At 39.3% G+C, this 21,340-nt stretch overlaps 1 protein-coding gene across 1 annotated transcript in view; it reads left to right on the top strand.

The window, feature by feature from the left end:
• The window catches only part of LOC108633777 (netrin receptor DCC-like), a 207,963-nt gene that overhangs the window by 63,135 nt on the left and 123,488 nt on the right, over nucleotides 1–21,340 (top strand). Inside the window, exon 2 of the mRNA XM_018039359.1 lies at nucleotides 2,697–3,017. Within this exon, the coding sequence (XP_017894848.1) occupies nucleotides 2,697–3,017 (321 nt within the window). The remainder of the gene's footprint in view (nucleotides 1–2,696; nucleotides 3,018–21,340) is intronic.

A 21,340-nucleotide genomic window follows, 5' to 3' on the forward strand; every position in this document is an offset into this window, starting at 1 on the left:
TATGTTCAAAATGCAATTGTTGTAGGGAACGCAAAATCTCAAATTGCCAGCCAACTGAAGGGGTAATTGTATTGAAGAAAAAGTTAATCTTTATTTAACTTTCCTAAATTATGTACTCAAGCACTGCAAACTGTCATAATCTCCTTGTTTCAAATGAAGAGGATTATTTATTTGTGATAATGGGCACATATGCTCATTAGCATGCTGTCATAAACAGCTGTATTAAATTCATTGTGTGTTCTGTGACATAAATAAGGTGTTCAGCATGAGGTTGTTGTTTAAAATATAGGCCCCGGGAAGAACAAAAAAGCAATAAATGCTTTTTAATATCGTTGCCTGGTCTTGAATTCTAAATTTATTTCTGCCTTATTAATGCTACTTGTATGGAAATTGCAGGTATTACTCTAGTGAAATATCTTGACATTTAAGGGCATTAGAACTTCTTTCGACTTTCTCATCCTCGGTGTATCTCTCTCTGGCTGTTCACTGTTGACACCTCAGTATGTTTAGAACAGCATTCGTTTGATGAATAGCTTCGACCCATCCTACTTCTGAAAGTTTCCAAACTGTATCTTGACTTTGAAGATCATCTAGTTCAACACCCTCATTTTTCAGAAGGAACTGAGCTTCTGAGGACTGAAAAGGCTTGTTTCAGTTACACATCTTTAAATCCTAAAGCCAGGACCAAGGATTAATTGTCCAGGCTCCTCTCGCAGCATACCAGTGCTTTCCACTAGAGGAATGGGCAGTGATCATTATGTTGGTAACACTAAAACAGCCTGAGGGAAGGATGATTGTATTGGACAGTGAGGGGACCAGGCTGTACCTTTGGGGATATTTTTGCCATTATAATTTACGGTTGACACAGTGCTCACTTGTTATCTTACAATTGATATTAATGTGAGCAACCTTGTAGCTGCTTTCTTTGGGTTCATGACCTAGTTGGATGAAATGAGTGTATGACAATGAATGATGGGCAAATTTTGACAGAATAAGTAAAGTAACAGACTTATTTTGACTGTGAGGTTCAGGAAAAATAGGTTTGTGGGAGCATGGCAGAAAATACTATGGAGAAACAGTAAGAAGTTGTTCAGCTGTGTCTTCGCTGGTAAATGAAGTATTCAAAACTGAGACTATGTCTGCCCATTGGTGCTTGTATGGGTCCGTCCTTTACCAGAATATTGATTATAAGCAATTTAGATGCCTGCTTTCTAAATGATGAAAAACTGAAACATTTTAACAAATTACAGCAAAAATTGTTCTCATCACAGAAAAATTAAGGAAGCTAGTGATTATTGTCCTGGGGAGATTGAAGCTAAAACATAACTTAGAGGAGGTGATGTTTTTAAAGAAATTAAAATGCTGCCTCAAAAGAACAAGGAGCTCTTACAAAGATGTGTTCTCTCTGCATTGTTACACAATGTGATTCAAGAGCAACATGAGATTAAATGGAAGAAAGAAAATTTGGTTAAGACTCTAGGGATATCGTAGATTTAGTCCCAGAGATCATTGAAAATGAAACAGAAAGTAAGTGAACTTGAGTGATTTAGGAATACACCTTTCGGAGCAAAGGGTGAGCCCCAGTGACCTTCTAAGACCTAGTCCAAGTCTTTGATTCAACAACCAAATATTCTGCGAATGCTGTGTTACCCTGGAACCAGCGCTTAAACTAACCATACTTGTTCTACCACCTCCAGATTCTTAAACAATCTTCTCTTGTCTTTTGATTTCTTATATTCATGTATGTTTATGAAAAAAATTTCTAACTATAATATCACCTAGTCTTCCCAGCTCATGAGCAACGTTTGGATGGAAGTTAAGCTACATCAGGGATTTGTGACTTTAGGTGGTAGCTTTATTGCGTCTTGCTTCTGCAAATGGGATTTCTTACCTATTTAAAACTCAACTGAGCTTTGTTCTAAATAAATTTTCCCCATCCTGTTTGGGGTTGACTTTTCTGTTGTAGTTATTAATGGAATACCATATCTGAATGGATTTTTTGGATAATTTAATTGATAGTATAATCAGAATGCAGAGATAGAAATATCCTCAAATCTTAGCTGCCCCACCACTAACCATTACTGCTTTAAGATATCTAGTTTGACTCGGAAAATTTATTAATCTCTTCTAAATTTTCAAGTATGGGTTGATATGTGATGATAGCCTTGCCTAGATTTCTATAAATTCTTAATTTTTCATATGATTACTTTTGGGACCAATAGTTTCATTAGTTGTGGTTATCTCAGTTGGACAATTTTTCCCTTCTTTAATACAACATCCTTGCTTTTATTTACTTTTTTTTTTTTTTTTTAATTTTAAAATCTTTAATTCTTACATGCGTTCCCAAACATGAACCCCCCTCCCACCTCCCTCCCCACAACATCTCTCTGGGTCAGTAAATTTATTTATTGAATTTATTACAATATTGCTTTGGTTTTATGTTTTGGTTTTTTGGCTGCAAGCATGTGGGATATTAGTTGTCTGAGCAGACAGTGAACTCGCACCCCCTGCGTTGGAAGGCGAAGGTTTAGTCGCTGGATCAAGAAGGAAGTCCCCTTTTGTTTTTAAGTTTTACTTATTCTTGCACGTTTTTCAAAGACGCAGATTGTTTGAAAAAAGTTTTGTGAAGGCCAGGGCTTGCCTCTTGATATCCTTTAGAAGAAGTGAACGTATTTCTCTGTGCTTTCACGTTCCAGCTTTCCAGATCAAGTCTTTCACATCCCTGCGCTTCCTGTCGGAGCCCTCGGATGCCGTCACTATGCGCGGAGGGAACGTCCTCCTGAACTGCTCCGCGGAGTCTGACCGGGGAGTCCCTGTCATCAAGTGGAAGAAAGACGGCATCCACCTTGCCTTGGGAATGGACGAAAGGAAGCAGCAACTTCCAAATGGGTCTCTGTTGATACAAAACATACTTCACTCCAGGCACCATAAGCCAGACGAGGGACTTTATCAATGTGAGGCGTCTTTAGCGGACGCTGGGTCAATTGTTAGTCGGACAGCAAGAGTTGCAGTAGCAGGTGAGTGGATATTTCCTTTATTCCCTCTTCCTTTTCCACCTCTTCTTTTTACTCCTGTTTTTTGAGATTGAAAAGAAATGACTCATCTTTGCGGAAACAATGTATATTTTTAAGAAGAAGAAAAGTAATGTAAAAACATGTATGCTTATTTTCTCACAGTCTTGGTTGACTTTTTCTCTGAATTACCTTGGAAAATAGTAGAGAATCTCAGGTTAGTCTCATTAACCTGACATTATGAGATTTTCCAAAACAAAATTTCGTTCAACTTGACTTGATGATGTGAGTTTGAGCAAACTCCGGGAGTGTGTGATGGACAGGGAGGCCTGGTGTGCTGCAATTCATGAGGTCACAAAGAGTCAGACAGGAACAACTGAACTGAACTGAATGATGAAAAATTGGAGTTTGTGCATATGTGTGTTCTTGTTTTTTTTTTTTTTTAACCTTTAGAGCAGTGGATTTTGTTTTAATTATGTTGGCTATAATACATAAATTCCAAATGAAAAGTAAAACTTTGATTAGTGCCTCCAAATATCTTTACACTTGATAATGTACTGACTCAATAACAGAATAATAAGATGAAAAGTTTTTCTTTTATATATGTTTTGAAAGGTTGTAGACTTTGAGAGAAACAGTACTGAATATTCTGTAATCCATTTGCCCTACTTATTTTAATTACTATTTTTAAACTTTTTATTTTGTATTGGGGTATAGCTGATTAACAATGTTGTGATAGTTTCAGGTGAACAGTGAAGGGGATGAAAATATCCATCCCAACTCCCTAGCTATTTCTCCTCCCCCTTTTCCCCCAGCAACCATAAATTTATTCTTTAAGTCTGTGAGTCTGTGTCTATTTTGTAAGTAATTTCATTTGTATAATTTCTTTTTATATCCACATATAAGGGGTGTCCCATGATATTTTTCCTTCTCTGTATGACTCACCTCACTCAATGTGACATCTCTGAGTCCATCCATGTTGCTGCAAATGACATTATTTCACTCCTTTTAATGGCTAAGTAATATTCCTTTGTATATGTGTACCATGTCTTCTTTATCCATTCCTCTGTTGATGGACCCCATTTATTTTTATTAGAGGACAGCTCATAATTATTTCTTTTAAGAGTTCTGTGGGGAGAGGAGTTAAATTTTTACTCATTTCAATAATGATTCAGCTAAAAGGTGGGCTTTGGTTCTATTTTGATTCTGTTTTTGTTTTTAATTTTGATATTAGACACAAAACAAGGCAAATATCTCCAACCCTAAATTTAGACCTTCAAGTAGGTTAATAGGTTTGAAGGGCTCCCTAATCAGCTCCTTTCTAACTTAACCGCCAGTTCTAGTCACTGAAGTGAATAGGCCATAATGTAGTTCTTTATACTGGTTTCCTTTCCCAGGCTGCAAGTTTTTCTATATCCAGGAAAACTAATGAGGATTCATTTTCAGCAATAAGACATGCTCGGACCGTCAGGCAGGGCCACCACTTCCCCCTGTGCTCTTCTAGTGAAGATGCAGCAGAGTGAAAAATATGCAAAAAAAAAAAAAAAAAAAAAAAAGGGATTTTGCCAGAGGATGATAAAAAAAATTAGATCTCATAGATAAACAATGAGTACATAAATTCAGCTTCCTGCCACTCTTTTCTGATTTCCTTTCCCCACTAGGGACTCTCTTTCATATTTAGTTAGAGCAGACTCTCCTAGGGCAAAGATGTCCCGGTAAGCAGGGTCTTCCCCTGGGGATACAGTGGTCAGCCATCCTGGTCTAACCTGGAATGACCTTCTTTTAGCACTTGAACGTACTATATCCTGAGAACTCCTTCTGTCCCAGGTAAAGCTACAATAGTTGGTCACCTACCTAATGGTACCCTCCACCCGCTTTAGCAATGCTGGACTGAGCATGGATACAGAATCTCTCCTTTAACTCAAGAGCCATGGGAGGTGGTGTCTGAATCATGGAAACTGAGGCTGTTGGCCACCTGGGATTTCTGAGGGATGGGTGCTGGAATTTGACAGAGCGTAGAGTGTAGAGAGAACTGGACGTCCAAGTTAATGATGATTGATTAAAAAGCAAAGTGGGGCACTTCTCTGGTGGTCCAGGGCTTAAGTCTCCACGCTGCCAGTGTAAGGACGCAGGTTCAGTTCTTCATCGGGGAACTTAAGATCCCACCTACCATGCAGTATAGCGCAAATATTTTTAAAAGTAATAATATAGGTAAAAAGAAAAGTGGAGCAACTGCTGAAGGTTAAGTTAAAAACTGTTTTCCTGGAGTGCTCCAAATGAAGCAGAAAGCGTACAGTTTGATTTTCCCACATCTGAGAATTTTCAGACACTGAGAGTCCATCTGTCAGTTGTCCACAATACAAGGTGAAAGTGAAAGTTGCTCAGTCGTGTCTGACTCTTTGCGACCCCATAGACTATAGAGCCCATGGAATTCTCCAGGCCAGAATACTGGAGTGGGTAACCCTTCTCTTCTCTAGGTAATCTTCCCAACCCAGGGATCGAGCCCAGGTCTCCCGCTTTGCAGACAGATTCTTTACCAGCTGAGCCACAAGGGAGGCCCACAGGATAAGGCAGCTCTGCTGATTTGAATGAATCAGGCCAGTGTTTTGATGCCTCTTCTGAAAGGCACACACATACGTGCTGCTAATTAAAATGTCCTGAAAATTTGTGGTTTCTGCTTCCTTTGATCTAGATCCAGTTTTGCATGTTCTGTTTCAATGGCAAGATGAAGAATAACCCCTTCCCTGTGAGATGTTAAAATAAAGTGACTTCGACTTTTGACTTTCATATTCTGTACAAGGATAGGCTGGCAGATTCAGTCACTGAGTTACAATCTCATATTAGATTGTATCATTTCAAGGCAATAAGGCTGTTCGCAGCGTTTTAAACACTTGCCTTGCTGTTTGGCAACACAGCATACATCACTGTTATGTCTGCCGAGGTTAAGATTGCCAAACCACTGGAAAGCACAAGGGGAACATATCTTCCCCATAATAAAGACCATGGGCCTGATTTAATCTCATTTTAAAGCATTAGCAGTCAATAAACCAGTCACTCCTAAAAGGTAACAGGTAGCTTTGCTTTAGATGAGCAAAAAAAAAATATCTGTTCTCTACCCTCAGGTGCTGTGTAGAGCCCATTTAATAGAATGCTTCTCTTCCATTTTTGCTTTCTCGAAGTCTTTTGATAAAAAGAAATGTGGCAAATGAAATCTGCATTTAATCAATCAGCTCATTTTATGCAATGATCTTGCCAGGCACCATTCATTCTGTTTTTTAGTAACTTCTCAAGTGCTCTTTAAGTCCCTGAATGTGCACTTAGCTGGAGAGAAAGGGAGAGTAAGAAAGAGAAGCGAAATGCTACCAGCCCATTCAATATCCTGTTAAACATCTCAGTGTAAGGGACTACTGACTGTCAGTATTTCTGCGAATTGTGAGTTCTATCAATAAGGAACACCTGGGATATTAAATCTCTGTTTGAAAGCAACTTGGCCAGTACTGGCTGAAACTTGAGACTTGTATTTGTATCCAATTAGCTCTAATCTAAAATGGTACAGTATTTCTATGCCTTGTATAGAAACTTTAGATTGAGAGCACTTGGAGAGTGAAGCAGAGTCAGACTTTGTTTATATATAACTTCTCCTCCTATTCTTTTCATTCAGTACCTAGAAAATCACTGGGCTTGTTTAGTAGTTTTTCAGTAGATATTTGTTTTACCAATGAAGATGTGGGACTTTCTACCATCGATGGAGAGTTTTTGGTCAACGTCGTCTTCTTCCTTTTCTTCTTCTTCCACCTCTTTGCTGTTGAACTTGATATGGTTAGTTAAACTTGCCTGTTATCCCTACTCTTGATGGGAAGAGTTTGATTGATTGTTTGACATCAGATTGATTGATATCTCCATAGTCTACTAGTTAATTAAGTATTAGAAGATGGACTCTACTGGAATATTCACAGGCTACTTGAGAAAATAGAAGGTGTGTGCCAGCTTCCTTGTTTCTTCCCATAACATTCAGGAGGAGCTTGCATCTGGGCAGGCATGTCTTTCCTGTGTCATCAGTTGTCAGCTATCTGAGCCTGTGGATTCTCCTCTGTAAATCAGACATAATAATAATCTATCTCCTAAGGCTGTGATGCTTTCAAAGAATGTCTCAGATATAAAGCCATGGTGCAGAGTAGATTCCTGTTCAATAGCAGCAATGGTATATGTAGACTTAATAATGGTTATTATTGTGTTATTACAATTATTACTACTCGGAAATGATAGCTTTCAGTATTCCCATGTGATGGTGCAAAACATATTTGGGGGAGGAGGGAAGAGAGTAATACAGGCTGCAGAACCTAAGCCATAAACAGTGTCTTCTTGGATCAGATATCTGCTCTGCAGTCCATAAGGACCAACTGGCAAGACTGAGCTGAGCTTCCCAAGGGTTGAATCTATGCTGTTTGTTAGCCCACAGTGCCAAAATCAGTTTGACTACAAAATCATTTTTCAAAAGTTGATCTACCATTACGTCAGTGGAGCCAATGTGATTTGTGTTGAGTCTAGATCAAGCAATATCTGCCGTAATTTTTGAGGAAAAAAAAAAATGTGGGGCAATCATCTCAACCAAGCCTCCTTAATACCCTTCCAACTGAAAAAGGTTCACCTAACAGAGTTCCAGAAAAACATCTATTTCTGCTTTATTGACTATGCCAAAGCCTTTGACTCTGTAGATCACAATAAACTGTGGAAAATTCTGAAAGAGGTGGGAATACCAGACCACTTGACCTGCCTCTTGAGAAATCTGTATGCAGGCCAGGAAGCAAGAGTTAGAAGAGGACATGGAACAACAGACTGGTTCCAAATAGGAAAAGGAGTACGTCACGGCTGTATATTGTCACCCTGCTTATTTAACTTATATGCAGAGTACATCATGAGAAATGCTGGACTGGAAGAAACACAAGCTAGAATCAAAATTGCTGGGAGAAATATCAGTAACCTCAGATATACAGATGACACCACCCTTATGGCAGAAAGTGCAGAGGAACTCTAAAGCCTCTTGATGAAATTGAAAGAGGAGAGTGAAAAAGTTGGCTTAAAGATCAACATTCAGAAAACAAAGATCTTGGTATCTGGTCCCATCACTTCATGGGAAGTAGATGAGGAAACAGTGGAAACAGTGTCAGACTTTATTTTCTTGGGCTCCAAAATCACTGCAGATGGTGATTGCAGCCATGAAATTAAAAGACGCTTACTCCTTGGAAGAAAAGTTATGACCAACCAAGATAGTATATTCAAAAGCAGAGACATTACTTTGCCGACTAAGGTCCGTCTAGTCAAGGCTATGGTTTTTCCTGTGGTCATGTATGGATGTGAGAGTTGGACTGTGAAGAAGGCTGAGCGCTGAAGAATTGATGCTTTTGAACTGTGGTGTTGGAAAAGACTCTTGAGAGTCCTTTGGACTGCAAGGAGATCCAACCAGTCCATTCTGAAGATCAACCCTGGGATTTCTTTGGAAGGAATGATGCTAAAGCTGAAGCTCCAGTACTTTGGCCACCTCATGCGAAGAGTTGACTCATTGGAAAAGACTTTGATGCTGGGAGGGATTGGGGGCAGGAGGAGAAGGGAACGACAGAGGATGAGATGGCTGGATGGCATCACTGTCTCGATGGACGTGAGTCTAAGTGAACTCTGGGAGTTGGTGATAGACAGGGAGGCCTGGCATGCTGCAGTTCATGGGGTCACAAAGAGTTGGACATGACTGAGCGACTGAACTGAACTGAACTGAACTGAAGCTGTGTCTACAGGAGTTGGTCTAGATTGAGAGTTTAACATAATCTCACCTTCAGGGAAAAAAAAGAATAAATAATGCCAATATGTAAGAAAACCAGATCACTATGGAGCTCCTTCAGATAATCATGAAAGAACCATCTTACTCATTTTTCCTAATTAAACCACCACCACACAGCCACCATCCAAATCACCCACCTACTCACATGACCACTTGCCCTTCCACTTCTCCTGCAGGGCTCTGAGAAGCTCAGTTCAGTTCAGTTCAGTTGCTCAGTCGTGTCTGACTCTTTGTGATCCCAAGGACTGCAGCATGCCAGGCTTCCCTGTCCATCACCAACTCCCAGAGCCTGATCAAACTCATGTCCATTGAGTTGGTGATACCATCCAACCGTCCCATCCTCTGTCGTCCCCTTCTCCTCCTGCCTTCAACCTTTCCCAGCATCAGGGTCTTTCACAATGAGTCAGAACTTAAGTGCTTTGTCTGCTTGTATTCACACTCTTGGGGATGAATGGGGACCCTCTCTCCTCCCCAGTGTGAGGAAACACTGACTGCAGGATTTATTATAGAGCACATATGCCCAGGTAGATTCCTTTTTTGTTAATTTTTAAGCACTTACAGCTTGAATGTTGAAACCATTGACTTGCTTTTTTAAATAATACTTCGCTCTTTGCACAATATATTTAGTGGCATTACATCATGATGCTCAAAAATGTTCTGAAATTTAGATACTCAAAATGACAGAGAACACACTGAAAAGAGGTAGTTAATGACTGTCTGTGGGCAGAAGCTAGAATTCAGATTGTCTAACTGGCACACACTTATTCTCTTCTCTTTTGCTTCTCACTGTAAGGACTGGGCTTCCCTGGTAGCTCAGCTGGTAAAGAATCCGCCTGCAATGTGGGAGACCTGGGTTCAATCCCTGGGTTGGAAAGGTCTCCTGGAGAAGGGAATGGCTACCCACTCCAGTATTCTGGGCTGGAGAATTCCATGAACTGTATAGTAAGAAGTAGGGTTAAGGATACTGTGAATAGTTTCCCACTTATTCAGTCACTTATTTTTTTAATTAGTGAAACTCTCAAAAATATAAACTAAGGGGAAAATAATAGTAGATTTCATTTATCCAATTATTCGTTTGAAATGTCAATTCTTTATGGATGTAGGGGTTCAGAACAGCCCTCCCCAAGATGTGTTACTTTTGGCATATGGATTATTTTAAGCTAAAAGCAGATAGTGAAGGACAGGAAAGCCTGGTGCGCTGCAGTCCATGGGGTTGAAAAGAGTCGGACACAGCTTAGCGACTGAAGGACCACAAAAGAAGGCAGTGGAGATCTGGTGGGCTCAAGAGAAAGTACTCTCTGTCTCTTAACAAATGAAGACTTTAAATTGGGGATTTTTTTTCCCCAGAAAAAGAGTTATTACCAGAGATACATTTTATCTAAGTGCCCCATCTACATGGCAGGACAGATACCTTATTACCAAATGTCTGCTCTTCATATCCCTGTGACTGACCCTCTTGTCCTTGGAAGCCCTGTTGTGTATCTCATTCCTTAGCTCAGGATGGAATACATACCACGTTTTGCTTTTCTGTCTTTGAACTTCTCATATATGTGGGCTCTCTTACATTCTCATGTATCTGGGATTTTCATATGTACAAAATTAATTATTATGTTCTCCTATTAATCTGTCATGTCAATTTAATTCTTAGACCATTTAGAAGAACCTAGAAGGGTAAAGGAAATATTTTTTCTCTCTCTCCAGCATGGGAAAACACTATGATTTGGATGTTTTCTTCTAAGATAAGAAGACTTCCCTATCATAAGTATACATTAAATAATAACACAAAATAAATCTTTCCTGAAATGGAGAGAATATGTGATTTTTAAAATAAGCTTATAAATAATCTTCGTAGGTGCAAGATTTTGGTTATCTTTTATCTTGTTAAGTGGTTTTATAATTCAGGCCAAATTTGCATTTTTTTTTCTATTTCTTGAAAAATCAAGAAAATAAAAGGCCAACTAAATTGCATTTACTTGAGTTGTTATTTCATTCAGGAGCATTTTTTTTTTACTTCCTTATTACAATAGATGTTTCAAGATGCAAATTGTAGCACTCTGCTTTTAAATAACACAGGCATTATAATTAAAATTCCCCTGAGTTTAAAAAAAATAATTAGTTACTTGAGGAGTTGTTTCAGTGAATTCTCTTCCAGAATGCCTCCCATTTAAATGAGTTATGAAATAATTAGTGAAAACATATTATGGTGAGAGGAGCTAAAATTGCCTCAGCAGAATGGAGCATTTTGTGAAATGATAACCTGACCTTTACGTTTTTACTTAAAAGAAAACAGGAAAGGGAGCTTGTCTTAAGAGAAGAGAGAATAAACTACAGTGCCTCGGGCCACTCAAATGTTATAGAAAGGAAGCAGCAAGGGAAAAAAATGCTCATATTCCTTTTCTCTACAGAAACAAATATAAGGATCTTGCCTAGAAGGTCAAGTTCACTCAGTGAAGCAAGTTGGAAAATGTATCCCAGTGCCCTAGAATGCTCTCAAAATTCTATTTTGGGGAAGGTTCAGATACAGAGTAAAGTTTTAGATCTTTTACTGTTGGAATATTATTTATTTTCAAATGGTAAGCAGGAAAATTCATTGTTCTAACTGCATAATTCTTAATGGTCTTTATTATCTTCATTTAGCTAAATGTTCCCTTTGCTTTGTGGTTAAACCAAGAGCTAGAAAGAAAATATAAGGAAGAACTGTGGTATTGTAAGTAATTGTATGTGTGCTAATCTTATAATTTTCTTTTAGTTTTATTGCCAAATAAAACTAGAATAATCACTAATATTGTCCTAATGCCTACTTACTCACACACTCCCACACCCTCAACTTAAATAATTGCAGTTTAAAGAGTAGGTTTTTAGTTGCCTCCTTCCTAAGTCAGTTAACTGTGCAATAAAATTAGTATAGAAATATATAACTGAAAAAATATGCAGAGTAGAAAGACATCTTCTACGTGATAAAAATTACAAAAACAAACCTGACAGGGCTTTTTATATTAGAAACGCCAACAAAATAACTTTAAAAAATCTTCCAACCTTTCATTTCCTTTCCTTTGTTATGAATTTTGATTCTTATGACAATGGAAATAGCTAATTATTCATTCTAAAATTCAGTATCTTAAGAGCACTTTTTTTTCATTCCACCCTTAAGCTAGTTACAGTGTGATTTTTGCTGGTGCTGTAATAAAAATCAAGAGTTAATATCTAAAATAGTAATACCCTTTAGTGATACTAATATTAAATAGTAAAATAGTACAGTGGCGTGTGTGTGTGTGTGTGTGTGTGTGTGTGTGTGTGTGTGTTAGTTGCTTAGTTGTGTCTGACTCTTTGTGACCGAGTAAACAAAAACTCTTGAATTCTAGAAGACCCCTTTGGAATACAAGAGGGTTTTTTTTTGTTGTTAGTTGTTGTTTGATAAGTGTCAGGCTAACAAAGATAAATCAGAGAAAGTAGATAGACCAGGTGGCATCACTGTGAATCTCTGATGAAATGATGATTGATGATTCCTTTAATGAAACATTTTTACTTTTATGAACCTATCACTGGTACTGATTTTTTTCCTATTAGGTTTTTTATGCCTATGCTAAGTGTATTATTTAAATTTAGTATTACCTAAAGATCTCTGAATGAAGATACTTATATTAGATGCAGGTTTCTTCTGCAAACTAAGGAAACATTCAAACTTAGGGAATGTTCTAAAAACTAAGTTAGAAGAAATCATGGAAAATCACAGTGTATGTAGTCCCTAAATCATCTTAGACTTTTCCCATCAAGATTCATACGCAGAGATGAGCGTACAGATACCGTGAGTGAAAGCATACCTCTTTAGGAGAAGGCTTGCTGTGTGCTGTGCTTAGTCGCTCAGTCGTGTTCGACTCTGCAACCCCATCAACTGTAACCCACCAGGTATTGCTTTTTTAGTGGTCTACTTTTATACTTACGATATATATATATATATATTCCATATTCAGTAATCTAATTTGTTGGTCATTTATCATATAATTGCTAAATTTGCCTATTATTCAGTAGATGTGAGAATTAGGATAAATCAGAGTTGATTTCTGGTGATTAGTCAGCCATTAGTGTGCAAAAAGAAGCCATATATTCTTAATGTAGCAGTAACTTGCTTTGGACCATTATGAATTTAGCATAAAACAAGAGCAACAAAACAATGATAAACATTTTTGATAGCAAATAAATAATCACAGTAAATCCCGAATATATCTCCTCATTTCACAATATACTGGGAATGTGTATATATATTAATATACACACACATACACACAGACATACATATATATATAAGAGTTGACTCATTGGAAAAGACTCTGATGCTGGGAGGGATTGGGGGCAGGAGGAGAAGGGGACGACAGAGGATGAGATGGCTGGATGGCATCACTGACTCGATGGACGTGAGTCTGAATGAACTCCAGGAGTTGGTGATGGACAGGGAGACCTGGCGTGCTGCGATTCATGGGGTCGCAAAGCGACTGAACTGAACTGAACTGATACATATATATACACACACACTCATATAGTACAATATGACATAGTATTTTCAGAGCTACATTTTGAAAGTTCTTTGGAGACTTTGTATAAAAGACAAAGCTCTTGCCTTAGTCCCAGAAGTCAGAGTGTTTTAAACTGAAAGGCACTTTGGGAAACTGTCCCAAAGCATCAGAAAAGCAGTCTTTTTTTTTCAATTAATTTTTCTTGTGTGTGTGTAAGAAGCAGTGCATATTTCACACACTCCTTAACTGGGGCTTGTCTCTAAGTGCCATTCAGATATCAAGGAACCAGCTGTAATGAGGCCCCGTAGAGCTGTGGGGCAGTGAGAATGTGACTTATAAGGAGAAATTTATATTTGGTCTTTATCCCAATAATGTTGCAGGGCTCCTAAAAGCTTAGGATTTCCTAAGTGGTGAGAGAGTCTTTTGTTACGTGAATGAGGTGACTTTGGAACTGCACCTCGGGATGGGGGCTGGTTGCCTGGGGAACCAAGCTTGCCAGTGAAGAGAGTGTTGGTACTTTCCCTCTTACCCCCATGACTTCAGGTGGAGGAAAGGATCTGGAGGTTGAGTTGATCAGTGATGTCTGTGATTTAATCAATCCTGCCTGTGTAATGAAGCCTTCATAGAGACTCAAAAGGAGAAGGGGCCTAGCGAGTCTAGGTTGGTAACAGGTGGGGGTGTTGGGCTAGAGTCACGGTCATGGTTATAACGTCAGACTCATGGGTGTGGAAGCTCCACAGCCTTTCCGTATACCTTCCCCTGTGCATCTCTTCCATCTGGCTCTTCCTCAGTCATATCCTCTCAAGATAAACTGGTGACCCAGTGAGTAAAATGTTTCTCTACGTTCTGTGAACCACTCCAGTAAATTAACTGAGCCCAAGGAGGAGGTCATTAGGAACCTCTGATGTATAAAGCCATTTAATCAGAAGCACAGTTAACAGCCTGGACTCATGACTGGCATCTGAAGTGGGCAAGCAGGGAAACCGTCTTGCAGGACCAGGTCCTTAACCTGTGGAATCTGATGCTGTCTCCCAGCAGATGGCTAGGTGTCAGAATCCAGTTTGACTGTAAGGGCACCCATTGATGTCCAGAAAGTTGCTGGCGGTGTGGGAAATCACCTTCACACACACATTGGAATTAAGTTCAGGAACCCAAAAGAGCTGGTCTAATTTCTAGAGGAGGATAAAGTCCCAAGGTTGTATGCCTAACGCGGAATCTGGTGAGCTCAGCTTAGTGTAATTACATGTAAATAGTTCTATAGATAATGGTATAAGTGGGGATGTATGTGTATAAGAGAATCTGTATTCTGTCGCCTGTTGATCCCCCATTATGACCTTTAAACAACTGAATTTACTCTATCTGTAAGCAGTGGCACCCCACTCCAGTACTCTTGCCTGGAACATCCCATGGATGGAGGAGCCTGGTAGGCTACAGTCCATGGGGCCGCTAAGAGTCGGACATGACTGAGTGACTTCACTTTCACTTTTCACTTTCATGCATGGGAGAAGGAAATGGCAACCCACTTCAGTATTCTTGCCTGAAGAATCCCAGGGACGGGGGAGCCTGGTGGGCTGCCGTCTATGGGGTCGCACAGAGTCGGACACGACTGAAGCGACTTAGTAGTAGTAGTAGTAGTAGTAGTGGTATTCTAACCTAGGTTACTCAGAGATATTTAGACATAAATACAGAGCACACACAGTCATCCTTCTGTTTGCAACTTCACTTTCACTTTTCACTTTCATGCATTGGAGAAGGAAGTGGCAACCCACTCCCGTGTTCTTGCCTGGAGAATCCCAGGGACGGAGGTGCCTGGTGGGCTGCCGTCTATGGGGTCACACAGAGTTGGACACGACTGAAGCAACTTAGCAGCAGCAGCAGCAAAGCCTCTATGTCATATTAAAAAAACAAAATTTAGCTGATTAAATTTAAAGATCTAACTGGTTTTACTAAATGATTCATGAGTCAAGCAACATTCCATCTAGCAGATAGGAACTCCAAGGAACTGAACAAAATTTTTTTAAAAAGCCGTATAGGCAGAAGTGGAGGAAAAAGGAAATTTCTAACAAGGAGTGGATTGTTTCAGACAAGGTTGTTTTCCTTTGCAGGAAGTGTGTGTTAGTTGCTCAGTCATGTCCAAGTCTTCAACCCCGTGAGCTGTAGCCCACAAAGCTCTTCTGTAGCCCACAAAGCTCTTCAGGCAAGAATACTGGAGTGTGTTGTCGTTTCCTCCTCTAGGGGATCTTCCCAACCCAGGAATTGAACCTGCGTCTCTTATGGCAGGCAGGTTCTTTCCCTCTAGCACCACCCGGGAAGCCCTGGGGGTCTGTTAGGCAGATTATTTTACTAACGCTGACCAAGTAATTCAGAGAGACTATTAAATGTGTGTGGTTAGCACAGGTGACTTCCTTTTAGGCCTGTTACTTGTTTTTTTGCTGTTGTTGTCTTTTTCTAAAAGTAGTTTTAAATCTCTTGATTTAAAGTTATAAAATCTGTTTGATTTGTATTCCCTCTAATTTGTTTTCCTTTTAGACACACGGATAAAAAAATTTATTTTTAAAAAAATATATTTGTCCTTTGTTAAATTGTAACCTGAATCTTTACTACCCTTAAAAGGGCTATTCATGAGGTTTCATTTGCTGAGATTTTTTTTTTTAATCTGGAACATTTCACCAACTAGGAATCTATTTAAGAAAGTGTTTTAAAAGATTAATAAAGCTTATATAGCTTCAACATTAAGTTTCAGTGCTGGTTGATTTTATTGGATTGGATTTTTGTGACTCCTCTTGCAAAGAGAATTCATTTCCAAAGGCTGGAACATGACATAAAAAATAATTAGTATTTCTTTGATCTAAGCACTGCTTCCAGGGGCATCCTTTGGGTCCCGCAGGGCATTGGGTACGTTATGAGCTAACATGTGGCTATTTCTTTAAGGTTTTTTCCAATTGACTCTCAGTCCAGGAGTCACCAAGTTTTGAAAGATATAGTTTCAGATGAAGTAAATGTCTCCTTTAATCCTCCTCACCCCAAACACGGACATATTGCACAGATGTAATTTTTTTTTAATTTTTATTAAGAACTAGTTCACATACCATAAAAGTCACCTTTTAAAAGTATGTAATTCATTCACTCTTTGTATATTAATCACTCTTTTCTAAACCTGGAATATTTTTAGCATTTCCATCCCCCACTCCCCTCAGGCCCTGGTAGTGACTAACCTACAGTCTATCTCCATTGTTTGTTTGCTTTCTATAAAAACCTTAATTTAACTCTGCATTCAATCTATTAATGACAGTCGTCTGGTTTCTTTCCTCTATACACTGCAAACTTTTTTTTTCAATTTGAGATGGTGAGTTTATTTCCTTCTGATATATACCCAGAAGTAGAATTGCTGGATCATATGGTAGTTCTATTTCTAACTTTTTGAAGGAACTCCAAACTGTTTTGCTGATTAAAGCAAAAGCAACAAAAGTAAAAATAAATATGTGGAACTACATCAAACTAAAAAGCTTCTGCACAGTAAAAGGAACAATCAACAAAATGAAAAAGACAATCCAAGGAATGGGAGAAAATATTTGCAAATCACATATCTGATAAGGGGTTATTACCCAAAATATATAAGGGCCACATACAGCTCAATAGCCAACCCCTCCCCCTAAAAAAATCCAATTAAAGATGGGCAAAGAACTTGAATAGACATTTCCAAAGAATACATTCAAAGGGCCAATAGGTACTCGAAAAGGTGCTTAATTAACATCACTAACCATTACAATGCAAGTCAAAACCACAATGAGATATCATCTCACACCTGTGAAAATGACTGATAACAAAAGACGAGGTAACAAGTGTTGGCAAAAATGTGGAGGAAAAGAACCCCTTGCCAGGAATGTAAATTGGTGCAGCTATTATGCAAAAATAGTTTGGAGTTCTTCCATTGTTTGTTTTTAACATAAGTGAGATTATCTGATTATCCTATAAATAGTATGTCTCTTGTTTTTTTCACTTAATGACATAGCTTAGTACTCTTGTCTGGAAAATCCCATGGATGGAGGAGCCTGGTAGGCTGCAGCCCATGGGGTTGTGAAGAGTCAGACACGACTGAGTGACTTCACTTTCACTTTTCACTTTCATGCATTGGAGAAGGAAATGGCAACCCACTCCAGTGTTCTGGCCTGGAGAATCCCAGGGACGGGGGAGCCTGGGGTCACACAGAGTCGGACACGACTGAAGCGACTTAGCAGCAACAGCAGCAGCAGCACTCCTCTTTGTTTGTCCTTACAGATCAGCCTCATTGTTTTTAATTCTCCATAGTATTTTTTGATTTACTATTTGTATGTTGAGAGAGGTTTGGTTTGTCTCTATTGTTTTTCTCACTTTTGTTGTATATTTATAGACAGAACACTTTACTGGATACTCTTTTGTGTGTATTTCTGACAAGTTCTCTGAGACTTGCTCTAGTTCTCTACCTAGCAAAGTCATCTCTGAGTTAAAGAGTATCAGCATTTTAATAGATCCTGTATATTCAAGAGCATTCTGTTACCATGGACCTGAACATCAGTGGTCAGTGTTTGCTTATTGCCATTGACCCGGCAAATCCAACTGGCTTCTCCTTAGCTTGTAAATATCAGTGAAGTCTATTGCTTACTCCAGTGAGTAGTGATGACTCGACACTGTTATTTAACAGCTACAAGTGTTCGCCTCACTTTAAAAAAAAAGAGAGAGAGATTCTTATTACAGCATTCTAGAAAAATATATCTCAGCTGAGTCCTAGGATTCCCTTGCTCTCCTGCCTTGTGTGACAGGAGTCTTCTAGCAGATGTCACTTAATGAAATGGTGTGGGGCTACTTTTAGGTACAAAATGGCATTTGGTCATACTGGTACACCACAGAAGAGCAGGAACTCTCTCTGGTGGCCTAAAGACCCTTCCGAGTCTGGCCTCTGCCCGTGCCTTTAGCCCTGCCTGTGATCCTGTCCATACTCTTCCGTCCAGCTTTGTTTGTTTGTATTGTTGTTATTTTAATTGAGATATAGTTGCTTTACAATACTGTTACTTTCTGCTTGCAATGAAGTGGATCAGCTCTTTGCATATGTGTGACCGCCCCCTCCCCTCACGTCACCCCCTGTGCTATGCAGCGGCTCCCCCCTGGCTGTTTTACACATGGCTGTGCACAGTTTCCTAAACATGCATGTTCTGGTGCTCACAGCTTTTCATCCTTTATGTCTTCCTTTCCCATCCATTGTGCTCCATCTTTCATCTTCCTTTTCAAAACATTTTTAAAGACTATATTCATGCAATCCATCTTTAGACATCTTGACCTGGCCCCTTAGCCTAGGAAAGTCTCCATCCTCCTGTACTCACGGTGACCTGAGCTTCCTCCCATTATAACGTGTCCTTATAAAATACACACACACAGAGACATACACACAATGCCTCCACTGGTCAATGATTCGTGAAGTTGGATCATGTTATACCTTCTTAATTTCTCTAGATGGGCAAACCCTTTAGAGCTTGGTTTGGTTCTTTATTGATGTTGAAACACAACATCTCTTAATTCTTACTTAGCCCAAGTCTTAAGTGAAGTCTGTCCTCACTTTGAAGGCCTTTCTCTGGGCCAGCAAACCTTGGGACGCTTCCTTCTCTTTCTGGCAGGGCATATGAACTGCACACTGACTGGTTACCCCCAGTATATAAAATTATTAGTTGGGTTGAGAGAGTCGTGTTAATAATATGACTTGGATTACTAACTGTGCTTTCATACAAATCTTGATTATCGGTAACTGACTTAGAAAACTTTCCCCCACTCTATGCTTGTTGTCTGCTTATGTGAAAAAAAATGCAAGCAGTCATCTTATTTTGTCAGAGGGTTTAAATTTGTTTCCTTCAATACTAAGCTATCTTTTTGAAGTCTTTTTCCCTCAGAATTGTGTTCAGGACAAATGTTTCTTTTTCAAAAAGGCTTTTTGAAAGGCTCATGGAAAATATTTAAATGATCAGCATTAGTTATATTGCCTTTGCAGCTATGTAAATAATTTCAGCCCTTTCCCCATCAGAACTCTCACAACTTAACATACCTTCAGAAAATGTGAATAAGATTACATGATAATGCTGTCCCAATAAGCATTTTAGTGCTTGGGAAGGGAAACGTAAGTGCAAAGCTGAGAATGTATGTGTTCAGCCTGGTAACAATAAAAAGGATGTTTATAAATGAAATAGCACCACAAATGGCCCCACACTTTCGAGGAGGAAAGCAATTTGGTGAAGTGAAAGATGTTAAATGTTTTAATTTTCTTCTATGCCAGTAAAATCCTGTAAAACAAGGTGACATATTAAATTTTCTATACTGTAGTGGTTCCGAGAGCCTGTCAACATTTTCATTATAAACTCTATTTTCAGAGCTTTATAACTCAGCTTTAAGAATTCATTCTAGCCTGATGTTTGGAGTGCAAGGTCCTACCTGGGGAACATGTGTTTCACATGTTTTAAAAATTATGAGTTTTTCTACTTCTCAGTTGATAATGAGTAACCTTCTCATACTTTTGCACTTGGCCTGCTCTGCCCCAGAAATTGGAGGCAGAAGGCCAACATGGGGTAGATCACTGATGGGGGAAATGTATCTACAATTGTGGTCACCATTGGCCAGGCTGCCAGTTTTCATCATGAAGACTCACGCTCATACTAGCCACTCAGTCAGTCCACCATATTGAAAGAAAGAGCCCTACTCCACTGACCTCGCTGTTTTAGGCTATGCCAGCTCTCCACAGAGCAGGCTCTCATCCATGGGAGAATTCTTATTCTATTTATTTCAACATTTGTGTTAGTTTGTGAATGACGTTCACACCTTTACTTAAAGCTCCACAGATTCATTCTAATCTTGTAGGTTTGCTATTAAATCTTCTGTGTGGTTGTGTTTCTGTTCCTATCATATTTAGCACTCGATAGGGCTTTAGTTAATATTGAATAATGCAGACAGCGTTTTGTTGTACTTAGGAATACCTGCAGGTAAATCTCTTAAAGATTTGTCATTGAGAAGGTAGTAAGAAAAGAATGAGGGAAGAAAGAGCAAGGAAGCAGCTAAAGAGAAAAAGACATGCTGTCCTTTGGTTTCTGGCTTTGAAATGTCTCGAGAACTGACTACTTAGTGTGGTTTATCCAAAAGAACAGACGTAGGCTATCTAGAAAAGAGTGGAATGCCCTGCATTAATGCCATGGTACCAAGTCTTCACTTCCGGGTGGTTTCAGAAGATTTCTAGTACATCATCACTTCCATATATAAAGATCATCACTCAGTCATGTCCAACTCTTTGCTACCCTGGGGACTGTAGCCCACCAGGCTCCTCTGTCCATGGGATTCTCCAGGCAGGAATACTGGCATGGGTTGCCATGCCCTTCTCCAGGGGATCTTTCCGACCTGGGAATCAAACTCAGGTCTCCTGTGTTGCAGACAGATTCTTTACCATCTGAGATACCAGGGAAGCCCCCAAAACATATGGGTTCCCCGACCAGGGTTAGAAGGCAGGTCTCCTGCATTGGGAGCTGAGTCTTAGCCACTGAACCCCCAGGGAAGTCCCATATATATGTTCAGCATTATTCCATTTACTGAATTGCATTCTAGTTTTAAACAGTTGTCAAATTCAAGTTAAAATGTCAAGTCAAGTTAAAATGTGAAAAGCACCCAGGATATAACCCCAACACGTGTTTCTGTTGTGTGGACACTGACTTCGTGCCAGTGTCCTGAAAAGGTTTATATTTCTCACAACTGCCTTGATGAGATGTCCCTCCAGAGCAGACTAAGAGACCCATGCTGTGAATAATTTGCCCCACTACTAATCAGTGTCCAAGGCTGGTTCGGAACCCAGGTCTTACAGACCCCCATACCATATTCTTTTTTGTAAGTCATCATGCCTTCCTTTATGTATACAAAGACACCCGTTGCGTTTTTCTATTTGAATCACGCTCTACCTAACACCGTTAATGGCTTTCGTTTTC

Source organism: Capra hircus, chromosome 24, assembly GCF_001704415.2.
Source record: "Capra hircus breed San Clemente chromosome 24, ASM170441v1, whole genome shotgun sequence".
Taxonomy (NCBI): Eukaryota; Metazoa; Chordata; class Mammalia; order Artiodactyla; family Bovidae; genus Capra; species Capra hircus.